This window comes from Haliotis rufescens, unplaced genomic scaffold (genome assembly GCF_023055435.1).
Source record: "Haliotis rufescens isolate VD_foot unplaced genomic scaffold, xgHalRufe1.0.p SCAF_15, whole genome shotgun sequence".
In the NCBI taxonomy this organism is placed as follows: Eukaryota; Metazoa; Mollusca; class Gastropoda; order Lepetellida; family Haliotidae; genus Haliotis; species Haliotis rufescens.
In genome coordinates this window covers 31,093,650-31,106,829 of record NW_025963835.1, presented here as the reverse complement: position 1 = coordinate 31,106,829, position 13,180 = coordinate 31,093,650, and the positions used below count along the sequence as shown (strand labels likewise).

The 13,180-nt window shown below is 39.5% G+C and overlaps 1 protein-coding gene across 2 annotated transcripts; it reads right to left on the bottom strand.

Moving 5' to 3' along the window:
- Positions 1-672: 672 nt before the first annotated feature.
- Positions 673-12,288, bottom strand: LOC124132010 (protein ABHD11-like). 2 transcript variants are annotated; one of them, XM_046495578.2, is made up of 6 exons: positions 12,110-12,288; positions 9,976-10,147; positions 8,915-9,088; positions 7,008-7,178; positions 5,348-5,529; positions 673-4,628 (listed from the first exon to the last, which is right to left on the bottom strand). In XM_046495578.2, the coding sequence occupies exons 1-6, from the start codon at positions 12,190-12,192 to the stop codon at positions 4,481-4,483; spliced, it is 930 nt and encodes a 309-aa protein (XP_046351534.2). In that variant the 5' UTR covers positions 12,193-12,288; the 3' UTR covers positions 673-4,480. The 2 variants fall into 2 exon arrangements, with proteins under 2 accessions (XP_046351534.2, XP_046351535.2); XM_046495579.2 differs by having other exon boundaries at positions 12,232-12,285.
- Between the last annotated feature and the right edge of the window lie 892 nt (positions 12,289-13,180).

Here is a 13,180-nt window from a genome sequence, read left to right as displayed (position 1 = left end):
CGAATCCCACAATCATCCTGATGTTTCTGGGTTAGTCAGCACCACATCGTGGTACACTTTCTACCTCCATCAAGCTCACACACAGTGATATAACTCCCTTATCACACCTTATAGTCAAGTGTCAGAATTCCCCCTTATCACACCTTACAGTCATGTGTCAGATCTCCCCCTTATCATACCTTGTAGTCATGTCAGAGCTCCCCCTTATCACACGTAGCAGTCAAAGCTCACCCTTATCACACACTGTAGTCATGTGTCAGAGCTTATCACACACTGAAGTTATGTGTCAGAGCTTATCACACATTGAAGTTATGTGTCAGAGCTCCCCCTTATCACACAGTGTAATCATGTGACAGAGCTCCCCTTATCACACAGTGTAATCATGTGACAGAGCTCCTTTACACACATTGTAGTCATGTGACAGAGCTCCTTATCACACATTGTTGTCATGTGTCAGAGCTCCTTATCACACATTGTAATCATTTGACAGAGCTCCCCTTATCACACATTGTAATCATGTGACAGAGCTCCCCCTTATCACACAGTGTAAATACTAATTATGTGACAGAGCTCCTTATCACACATTGTAGTCATGTGTCAGAGCTCCCTATCACACATTGTTGCATTGCACCTGATCTGAATGTCATCAATACTCAGAGAGAAAAGATAAGATACTCATAAAAACTGTTTATTACAAATATATGATACAACAAGCACAAGTCCTCCGACTCTACATGTGACACAAGCAGGTATAACATACATCTCTTTACAACACCTGACAAAGAAGAAGCCTTTGCAGTTGTTCAAAATTCCCAAAGCATCATGCTCCACTCGCAAGTCTAGCGAGGGACACAGCAGCAAACACATCAGCCGAGGACAACACTAATAGACATAACGCATCTATCACATTGACTACCACGCCAGTGTGTTTCTCATGCTGAATATTCCAGCTATAGGACAACAGCCTGACCAGACAATCCAGTGATTGATATTATGCACATTGATTCAGGTCATCACGGTACAAGGACATGCCATCAAACAAGTCACCAGACAATCCAGTGATTGATATTATGCATACTGATTCAGGTCATCAGGGTACAAGGACATGCAATCAAACAAGTCACGAACATCAATAACCAACACAACCACAGTATTTAATAGTTGAAAACCTTTTCAAACATTGCTGGTTGATCAATCACTGGACTGTCTGGTCCAGACTCAATTAATTAGACCGCCATCATATAGCTGGAATATTGCTAAGTATGGCATTAAACATCAAACAAAACAAATCATGCTTAGTTTCAAACATTGAGGTTACATCACCATGGTGACAGGCAAGAAGGAGTGGCTTCAACGAACCCAGCTACTAGACTAGCAAAGACTCAAACCACTTTAATGCCCATTATAATACATCAATGGCAACTATATTCTGCACCAGGTGATTTAACACTACCACTGTCACCCTCACAGATCTGTGGTACTGTTCAATGTTCAATGATCTGATGCTCACCTTCTGTCAAGCTCCAGATTCTGTAACTTCGTAAAACTGAGACATTGATTGTTAATAATTGGAGGAATCAGTAACTGTAAGATTGATGAACACAACTTGACATAAAAACACACAGTGAAGTATCTGAATGTACTGTTTAAAAATATCCACCAGCCCGACGGTCTATTTCGCTGACAGTCAGTTTTGAAAAGTTGCACGCTCAATGGTCGGGACTTAAAGTTACTAAGTTGACAATCCACCAGTTTATTGTTATTTTCTGATAACTAAAATTAAACAGTGCTATTCTTATGTTTACACATTTGTTACTTTTGTTTGTTATTATGGAAAATTCTGGACTTCACAATGTTGCCAGTCTGGTTGTCTGAAAGTTTAGGGAATTTCTTACCCTGCTGAATGATCTCAATCAACTTGATGGGGTTGCCAATTGGCCAAGCTCAGTATTTTTAGGGTATGAGATTAACAAAAGTCATAGCACTACAATCACATGATTCAAGATTTGTTCCCTCTGGAACCACATTGTGTTCACCAAAACAAAACGGCCACCAATCAGCACTTATTCTTAATTATTTCCTCAGAACTAATTGTTTTTTGTCAGCCTCGGTTTGACTCGTATCCCTAGCCAAGGTAGTAGAGAAGTACTCTGAAGTAAAGGTTTGTATCCATACCTGTGAAAATACCTATATACCATGCATAAATTAAAACAACAGTGGCGGAACCAGGGTGGGGTTGGAGGTGAAACAGACCTGATTGTAATTTGGAACCCTCCGGGGTCCAGCATCTGACTCTGCATTCGATCACTGTATACGTAGGGCCCACTCTATACGTAGGGCCCACTCTATACGTAGGGCCCACTCTCTACGTAGGGCCCACTCTTTAAATAGGGCCCACTCTATACGCAGGGCCCACTCTCTACGTAGGGCCCACTCTTTAAATAGGGCCCACTCTATACATAGGGGCCACTCTATACATAGGGCCCACACTATATGTAGGGGCCACTCTATACATAGGGCCCACTCTATACGTAGGGCCCACTCTATACGTAGGGCCCACTCTTTAAATAGGGCCCACTCTATACGCAGGGCCCACTCTATACGTAGGGCCCACTCTTTAAATAGGGCCCACTCTATACATAGGGGCCACTCTATACATAGGGCCCACACTATATGTAGGGGCCACTCTATACATAGGGCCCACTCTATACGTAGGGGCCACTCTATACATAGGGCCCCAACCACTGTACTCTATCCACTGCAAAATGCAAATAACAAAATATCTTTTGATTCTGAAACTGTGTCTAATGCATGATGGCTTTGGAGAAATCTAAACTCCAATCCTTGTAGAAACACTCACGAATACAGCTCCACTGTTTCTTGTTCTCTGTTTCTGATGATGTGCATTTTCTCAGAATTTGTTTTGTTCAGTGAAAGACACAAAATGCATGAAAATTAAGCTACACTTGTTCTGAAAAATATTTATCAGAATTCCATGTTAACAGGTAACATGCCCCCTTGTCTGACACAGGAAACAAGAAACAAAATATTTTATTTCAGCTGAAATAAAGGTTAAAATGTAACAACTCCAATTTTGTCACACATTTGCCGATAAGTGAGGTGAAATGGGGTTTAACATTGCGTTAAGATTGTCCCACTTATATAGTAACATGACGACATTTGGACATAGGTGAGGTGAAATGGGATTTAACATTGTGTTAAGAATGTCCCACTTATATAGTAACATGACGACATTTTGACACAGGTGAGGTGAAATGGGGTTTAACATTGCGTTCAAGATTATTCCACTTATATATATAGCAACATGATTGTTTGCAGATAATGTCACATTGTTGTAGGCGACCACATCACAGACTTAAATCACAATGGAAAACAAACATCTGATACAATCATAATTCAAATCTTATTAGAGATCATCCAAAAGTTTACAGTTTAATGCTACACTGTAACAGAGGATTAGGTTCTCAGGACTGTAAGAGATATATATAATCCATGTAACGAGCTGTTGCTACACTGAACCATAACAGAAAACTGAAGCTCTATTATCAAACTACAGTAAACTATGTTTATAATGAACACGCTTATAAGGAACTGACTTATATAACAAACTTATTTTTTAGTCCCCGCCATTTTGTTGTATATATGCTTATAACAAACTACAGTTAGCACGAACTAAAATCAGTGGTCCCTTTGAGTTCGTTATAACCGTAGTTTACTACAGTAATGATCAGTATTATAGGACACACGCATCTGTTGTTCGAGATAAACGTATGATCCTAATACTTCATGAACATAATGCCATTTAGAAAGTGGTTAAATGTAACAAATGTTTTTTTACAGATTCTAGTAAAATTTTGGGTTGAGTCCCATCCAGAAATCGAACCCACACGGCCAGAGTGAGGCCCTAATCGCCAGCACACAAAGTCAGCAATCAAACCCACTGGGTTATAACATTTGTTACTAATATTTCATGCAACCCGTTTTGTTGGATTTCTATCCAGAAAGAAAAAAAGTGTTAAAAAAATCATAACTAGTTTTGTTGATCCTGACTTTGAAAGCCATATTGTGTAACCTTGTTCCTTTTTTGTGCCTCATCTGAGACTCTTGTTGAAAGAGGGTATATAAAATACATTAATGTAAAAACAATATCTCAACTGTGGTGACTAGTGACGAGGTGACGCTATACCGGCATCAAGACAAGCTCTCCTCATGAGTAATTTGGACCGAGACTGGCTCTTGTTGAAAGAACATATATATAAATATAATAACATTAAGATAACATCTGCATCTGTGGAGACGAGTGACGAGGTGACGCATTACCGGCATCAAGACAAGCTCTCCTCGTGAGTAAGTTGGACCGAGACTGGCTCTTGTTGAAAGAACATATATATAAATATAATAACATTAAGATAACATCTGCATCTGTGGAGACGAGTGGTGAGGTGACACGAAGCCAGCATCAAGACAAGCTCTCCTGCGTCAGGAAGTCAGACAGGATGGAGAGGAACTCCGGGGTGTTTTCTGAATGGACCCAGTGTCCTGCACCGGGGATGTGGGTAATGTCCGCCATCGGGAAAAGAGACTTGATCTCAGGGATTGTTTCGGAGCTGAAGCAGAAATACACAGAAAAGGCATGACGTGGGAAGAGTCAAACTCGGACTTAAAACCCTGGTGGGTGTAAGCAGAAATACACAGAAAAGGCATGACGTGGGAAGAGTCAAACTCGGACTTAAAACCCTGGTGGGTGTAAGCAGAAATACACAGAAAAGGCATGACGTAGGAAGAGTCAAACTCGGACTTAAAACCCTGGTGGGTGTAAGCACAAACACACAGAAAAGGCATGACGTGGGAAGAGTCAAACTCGGAATTAAAACCCTGGTGGGTGTAAGCAGAAATACACAGAAAAGGCATGAAGCGGGAAGAGTCAAACTCGGACTTAAAACCCTGGTGGGTGTCATGCAAGTTGTTTGGATAAAAACATATTTGTGATGTTGTTTGTTGTGAAAGACGCAGTCAAATAGATGATACGCATCAATCAAGTCAGTGACCCTGACCACAAGATCTCGTTAGTCGCCTCTTATGACAAGCATGGATTGCTGAAGACCAATTCTAACTCGGAAACTTCACAGATTATACTCTTAACATTTTACTTTCTGTCAAAAACAATACCTTGCAATCAGTGTGAACATACTCAGTAGGTTGGGTGGGTGTCTAGTGAGTATGCTGTATTTAACACCGCTTTGGTGGAGTTGCAGCTATAGTCACAGGGTGTTAGCTTAATGTTGGCTACAGGGCCCTTGTTTCTACTGGTGGACAGAACACCAACCTTATATGATGTGACAAACTTCCTCCAATGAATTTGGTAGGTTTCTCAAAAGGGTGAGAAAATTCTGGGAATTCCATGACACTGTGGTAGCTGCCTATTATGGCGTCCAAGTTCAATCTCCACTGCACCTTCCCGTGTTTCTCGACCAGGTTAGTCAGCAAGAACTGGCGTACTAGCGAACTCTACAACAGTAACATATACATCTAGTACATAGAGATTATTACACAAGCGTGTGTGTCATACTCATTTTACTAAATGAGTGTCAGAATTCTTGTATTTCCCGACCGAGAACAAGGGTGATACATGAATTCTTACACAAATTTTGTAAAATCAGTATAACACACATGCGAGTGTTATAATATCTTTATCACCCATTATTTCTTAATCTTTTTTAGCTCCTCCTTAAAAAAGGCATCAATCAGCAATCATGTCTTACAATTGTGGAATGATGTCAATAATTATCAGCTATAACGTTGTTTCTATTGTCACGTAATTCTGACCTTACGTCATAATAAGATTCAAATGACGTCAACAATGACGCCCGAATGATGACATAAACAATGACGTTAACAATTCCCCGATGCTCGTGTGTGTGTGTGTGTGTGTGTGTGTGTGTGTGTGTGTGTGTGTGTGTGTGTGTGTGTGTGTGTGTGTGTGTGTGTGTGTGTGTGTGTGTGTGTGTGTGTGTGTGTTGTTCAAACTAGTACATGTATGTAACCAAATAAACAGTTGTGTAACCAAATAAACTATTGGGAACAACAATAAACCTAGGAAAGGGCCTCCCTACACAAATGTATTCCTTGATCAGTAAAATACTGGAATACAGTATTTGACTACCATTGGACTTGGAATATTTAGGGATATTTTTGTTTTCTTTCAAAATTAAAATAAAAAAGAATCGTGCGGCAAACTTTATGATGATGCGGGCGGTGCCTGAGAACCATGACTATTATTTATTTTAACCTTAGCTGTAGGGCTGTGCATTGAAAAAATATTGCAGTATACTGCAGTACAGATATCTGTGACACAATACGTATTGCGATATACTGGGAGCTTCAGTGTTTGACAGTGATTGTACAAGCAGATCCTGTTGTTTTTTTATCACCAAATACACCGACACACAAACAAACTTTGCAATATGAATTGCAGTATAGCGGTATAGCGGTAATACTGTGCATTACTAATTACTTGATAGTTGAAAGCAGACTCTAACTGACACACTGCAAATTACCCATTTATCAAAGAAAAACAAAAGACCTATCTACCCTACTTTTGGATGAACTGACATAGGGAACACACATCTGATCTTAGTGACTGATATGCAGGTTTACACACTTGTGGTCTGGTACTAAAGCAAGTTCAAATCTTGAAGGACAAATTGTATGCTTTTTAAATCTAGTCATGTTCCCCAAACCACTCGTCCAAACTGAGACGTGTTTACCCCTGGAAAAGAGTTGCTACCAATATCATTTGAAGTCTTTGAAAGGCATTTAAAAGTGATGCATATTTTGAACAGAATATATGGATGTTGACTTATTTATGATGAGGAACACAACTTTTCGGAGTATAAACTTGCTCCTTCATAGAGGTGTTCCTCATCATAAAGAAGTTGACATCCATAAATTCTCTTCCTGATGAGATGACTTGGGTGTGACAGTACCTCCACGATGGGTCTCAGCTGCACCTCCGCCTCCTTCCTGGCTGTGGATACTTGAACATGGGAGTCAGGAACGATCTGCCGCATCCTCTCCGCATACGACAGCAGCAACGTCCCCCCGGGGCTGGTCACAGGGGCCACATCCACCACGACCAGGGCCTTCAGACGCTCAGGCTGACAACAGTCATGTCTCAGAGTACACAAACAGTGGTGTCACGATTCACCAGAGTATTGACAGTGGAAAATACAACACAAGATATGTTTTGCTTCGGTTTTGTTTGTTTGTTTGTTTGTTAGATGTTTAACGTCACACTCACCCATTTTCCAGCAATATGACCTCAGTCTGTAAAAAGTCAAGTCTGGACCAGACAATCCAGAGATTGATATCATGAGCATCAATCCATGCAATTGGGACAAGATGACCTGCATCAACCAAGTCAGCAAGCCTGACCACCTGATCCCGTTAGCATAATCGCCTCTTACGACAAGCATGGATTGCTGAGGGCCTATTCTACCCCAGATCTTCACGGGTGATTCAGTATTGTCACAGCCCTGGGTCATATGTAGTATATTGGACTATCTCCACAGAAAGATTATTCTTAGAGACAGACATATCAGCTGCCAAACAAGACTATATTGATAGTGTTTGTTGTCCATCGCCTCATTCAGCAATATTCCAGCTAATGATGGCTAGACCAGACAGTGAATGATATCATGAGCAACGATCCACGCCAGTGGGGTACGACAAGCTAGTCACTAAGCCTAACCACTCAATACAATCACCTCTTACAACCAGCACAGGTTGCTGGGGACTGACTCTAACCCAGAATCCCCTCCAAGGTTTTCCAGGCTTTTTTAGTTGCATGTATCTGTTATAAGCCCTAAAAAGCATCACAAATTTTCCAACAAGATGTATTTCCACAACCAACAAATAAAAATAAATTGTCATGAATTCTTCATTGTCTTTGGCACACAAATCTATCACTGTGATAAATCACACCTAAACATTATTCAAAACAAATTCAAGGCTTTTCAAGCTATTTTGGTGATTTTCAAGACTTTTCAAGACTTTTCAAGGTTGATACTAAAATCAAGGCATTTCAAGTCGGGCCTTAATATTCAAGGACTTTTCAAGCCTGTACAAACCTTGCACTCTTACAACAACCATTCTAACCAGGAATCCCCTATCACGACCAACATAGGTTGATGGGAACCCTTTCTACCCAGGGCCCCGTTCCACAAAGCAATCTTAGCGCTACGACTGTCGTAAGTCAGTGTTAAAGAATGGGAGTTACAATCACCTTAGCGCTAAGATCGCTTTGTGGAACGGGGCCCTGGAGTCTCCATCCCTCCTACAGTCAACATACGTTGCTGGGGACCTATTCTAAAGTGCAACCTCTGAGGATATGTATCTATACTATCATCACACAACACACGTCAACAAACACAGCAACAATATTTTCCAGGGAGACACATGGCTCCTCTTACTGGTATTGTTCTGGTAGCAAATGCAATATTTCAGGAGCCAACATGATTCCAAACTCCAAACCTAATGATAATTTGGTTTCAGGTAAGGTTAATTTTTCTGTCATACAAGTGAAGTAGCATTGGTTTCAAAAATATCCAAATATGTTTAAGTTCATTATAAGCCAAGACTTAATGAGAAGGGTGTATCAATTGTTGTCATCAAAGGGATGAGGTAACCAAATACTATCTAGGGCTGTAACGATTCATGCAATACTCAGTTCTAGTACTAGCCTTGTAGAATTTATCAGCTCTGAATAAACATAAATGGTCACCAAATAAAGAGACATCTATTTTCTATTATTTACAGAGCAGCCAAATACATCTACCATGAAAGGATCTCTAACCGTAAGGTCTTCAGGACAAATCTCTCTTTCCCCCCATACCTGTGATAGAGCAAGGGTCATTGCGACCTTGCCTCCCATACTGTGACCAACCAGAACTGTCTGCTCAAGGTGAAGGTCATCCATCAATCGCAGAACATCATCCCTCATGGCATAGTAATCCATGTTGGGACTGTGGTCGCTGTCACCATGGTTACGACCATCAACCGTTATTACCTGTAAAGACATGGAGTTGTTTTAAATTACTAATGCCATGTTTTCGAAAAAAAATTATTATATATAAATTAACCATATTGACAAAATTTGATTGATATAATCCTGAAGATTCTGCCAAAAATCTCTTCCACCATGAAAGTGGTCTGAGAAAGTCTGAGTTTACTCATATCATTTTGGTCTAGTTGTCTTTATAGAACAATAGCAGTGATGTGACGGTACAACTATCCCTCAATATGATGTGTATCGTCATACTTTGTTCACAATACAATACATGTCACGGTACTTAATTTGCAGCAATTCTGAGTGAATTGTCATATTTTCATTGGGCATAAACACTATCAAAAAGGCTTGAAACTTCCTGACTATCTGGTCTCACATTTGAAAATAAAGATGTCTCATTTCAATCAGTACTTTAAAACTTGATTGTCAACATCAGTTAGAAAAAGTCTGGAACAGAATTTAAGTCTTAAAACTATGTACATTATACAATGTAGAATTTAGATAGAGCATAAATTATAAATGTTTTATGAAATGTAGGTAGGGCCCATTTTGCCAACAAAGCAATTCCATTGCTGTCTTAAATGTTCCACATGTAAATCGATATGCAAGATTCCAGCAATATGATGACAGGGGACACTAGGGGGATACTAAGTGAAGGGGGGTTCCTAAGTCCTTGAGGTTTGGTGCTGTGGTATTTGAATCTTTATACACTCAAATATTTAACTTTTAACTTAACAGGGTTATACCGAGAACCCATTGACTTTCTTTTTTCATTTTGGACACTATAATGTGATTTATGTTAGACTATTCAGCATCAAATATACTTTCTTGTATTGATTCATATTTTAATCACATACTAAAGGCGGTATAAAACCCATCTCTCTCACCCTGTGCCCATCCTCTGCCAGCTTCTTGGCAATAGTGTGCCAGTTGGACTTGGAGCCGAACAGTCCGTGTAGCACCATCAGTGGGGCGTAGTCCTTGTTGCCGAGGCTCCCAACCTCCCAGCTGCCAGTCTGCTCAAAGTCATGTTCAGTGTAGGACAGCTTCACAGCCTTGCTGTAAGCAGATCAACACCATGAGGTGTGGCATGTACTTAGTTCTCAAATGGGTTGTCTTTATTTCTGTTCATGTTACTTACGTTATAGGTAATTACTCTTCTTAAATACACAGTCTGTAAATGTATGCTTCGTCTGCAGCTATGTACCTATCTTACTTCATGGTGTACTTCTGGTAACACGCACACAATTCATGTCTGTAGTTTCATAATTTTAATATTAAGGGAAAAATATCAATCAATCATTATGAAGGTAATTGTGTTCCATAAAATCAAAGCTTAGTGTTTCAAAAAAGTAAAAATAAATTGAGGGAATACTCACATTTCAAGCTTATAAAATAACAAATAATATTTACCATGCTTACTGATCTTTGAAGTATCACTTATTAAAAACTTTAAATTATGTTTGGTAATACTAACATTATAACAGCTGACACAGCATTATTTCGGAAACATCTGAATATTTTCCAGTCTAAAAGTTTCTGTTCTTTTATGAATCAATAATCAAACTTAAATCAATGTTCGTACAGATATAAAACAATAAAATTCAAAATCTTTTCAAGGCTTTCCAACTGTCATTTTCAAGGCAATTTAGTAGGGTTATTAGCAATAGTCTGTCAACATTTTATTAAATCCAACATACAATGTATTAGTCAAAAGACATATAAAGCAATATGAAAATAAAATAAATTAAGTCTGTCATGAATTCTTCCTGGTCTTTGACACATAAATCTACCACCATGACCACTGTGATAAATGACACTTAAACACTCTTGGTACACTACTATTATTATTATTAACAAGTATATGTCCTTTTTCACAAATTCAAGGCTTTTCAAGGCTTTTCAAGGCTGACAATAAAAATCAAGGCCTTTCAAGAGGAACCTTAAAATTCAAGGCCTTTTCAACCTGCATGAACCTTGTAAATGGAATTTGGAATTGAATGAGCATGGTAGGAGGATAAAAGCTATGAAGACATGAAACTTTTTATGAATAACAATGTCCTTTTTGTTTGTAACAACGTTTAAGGGTTACTTCTTGCCTCCTCAAAAGGTGTGTGTGTGTGAGAGAATATGATTTTATGGCAATATTTCAGCAATACCACGGCGGAAAAGGGCTTCAAACATTGTACTCATGTGGGTAATCGAACCCCGGTGTTCTGCGTGGCGAACAAACGCTTTACTCACTGGGCTACCCCACCGCCCCCTTCGAAAGGTGAAAAATGAGTGAGCATAATTATGAAAGTTAATCCATATATTCTCATATATTTACACAGGGCATGAAAAAAATATGATAACAGTATGACAAGGAAGTCGATGGGATTAATGAGATTATCATTAGGCAGCAGGGATATCGGAGTGATGAGGCTACGATAAAGACAAGAATGAATGACAGGTAGTTGTCAGGTTTTAGAAAGTGTACAGCTCCTCTTTGCTGCATTGCATCACAAATATGTTGTCAGTTCCATTCATATATTACTAAGGTACAATATTTTAAAAAAAAACTTGAATTACATTTGAGGTGTTGCCTTAAATTTAGGCCAAAAAAAGTAAACTTCCTTTGCCCAAGTTATTATTAACCAAATTATTAACAACTTTCTTTATAATGAGACATTTTATAAGTAATTTGACTTACAAAAAAAATATCATACAATATTTATTTATTTTTTCATGAAAGATTCAACTATGCAGACTAAAGTCATTCAGATTTGGAGCGATTTTTTTTATTTTGCCTGGCGTCTTTCTTGATCTTTCATGTCCCCTTGAATTGACTCCGCGCAGAAGCGTTGATTATCTCAGGTACACTAAAGCATTTACCGATGACTACCACAGAATTCACATATCACACGGTGAATCACGACCCCAGTGACCTCTCGATAAAAAGGCCGGTCCGAAAACGTGGACAGACACGACCCGTCTTTTAGTAACTCTGAAGATCGGATCGATTGCTGGCGATAAACTTACGGATAGGATTGCTTAGCGCTGATGTGACGCACACACTTGTGTACAGACGAGTTGCACAAAACCCTGAGCAGATTAGTGTTCATTTCTGGAGGGCGGTGATGAACATTGCATGTCTTCCTTACCGAAACACTCACTGATCGCCTTCCGAACTAGCAGACGAATTGTCACACACGCACATGCCGGAAGTCTAAAATGACACCAGTATATTTGCCATACAACTAATCATCTATGTACGGTAGTTACTGTCCGAGCACTGGGTGGATTACTATTTCTACGTAAACGAAAGAGCGGTCCATGTTCATTGGTAATAGGAGGGGCTGGGATGTTTAAAAAAAATCATTTTAAGGTTTCGAGGAGCGGGGTCCTGAATAGTAGTTTCGTACTTGTGCACTCTAGTGTGATGGACTGCCATGCAAAATTGTGTATGACAATCTATTGTTTCCATGGTTACCTACAAATCTTAGACATTTAACGAGCGCTTCAGGTGGAGCTGATTTCACTCTCGGCAAAAAGTCGGCCACAGATGTACTTTGTATTTCCCCTTGGGCGAAACAGACTCTCTTCCCAATACTAATTATCGACTGCCCGTTGATAAACACAATTAAAGGAGCACCTTTAGAATACAGTACCACAACTTCTCGTGAGGACGATCTCTGCCGTAGGTCACATGTCACAAGACAAGCAACCAGTTTTAGTGAGAATCCATACAAATAATATATGTATATTAGTTCCCATTTATAACCCTTTTAGCCACTTGAATTACGAGAAAAACGAAATAAAAAATAAAAGTGCTTTCGTAAACTAGCGCTTGCTATAAAATGCGCCGCCGCAGGCTATATTCAGTAAACAAATATTCAAAACTCTCCACAGCGCTTGGCGTATTCAATGACATTGCGTGTAGAGATGATAGATTACTGGGAGGAGCTTATGCACACCCGATGACCCCTGACGTCACAGGGCATTGTTTCGCCGGTGTGACTGGCAACAAAATACTACAAATTATTACTTGCCCGTGAAGAGATGACCCGTTTAATAAACCTACAGCTGTATGACACATTGTGTAATACCAAA

Excerpts from the sequence above, each read along its gene's own strand:
- LOC124132010 (XM_046495578.2), bottom strand. The coding sequence starts at position 12,192 with ATGAACACTAATCTGCTCAGGGTTTTGTGCAACTCGTCTGTACACAAG. Across the intron at positions 10,148-12,109 it reads AGCGCTAAGCAATCCTATCC|CAAGGCTGTGAAGCTGTCCT; the intron begins GTAAGTTTATCG and ends ATCTGCTTACAG. Across the intron at positions 5,530-7,007 it reads AGCTGAGACCCATCGTGGAG|AGTTCGCTAGTACGCCAGTT; the intron begins GTACTGTCACAC and ends TTACTGTTGTAG.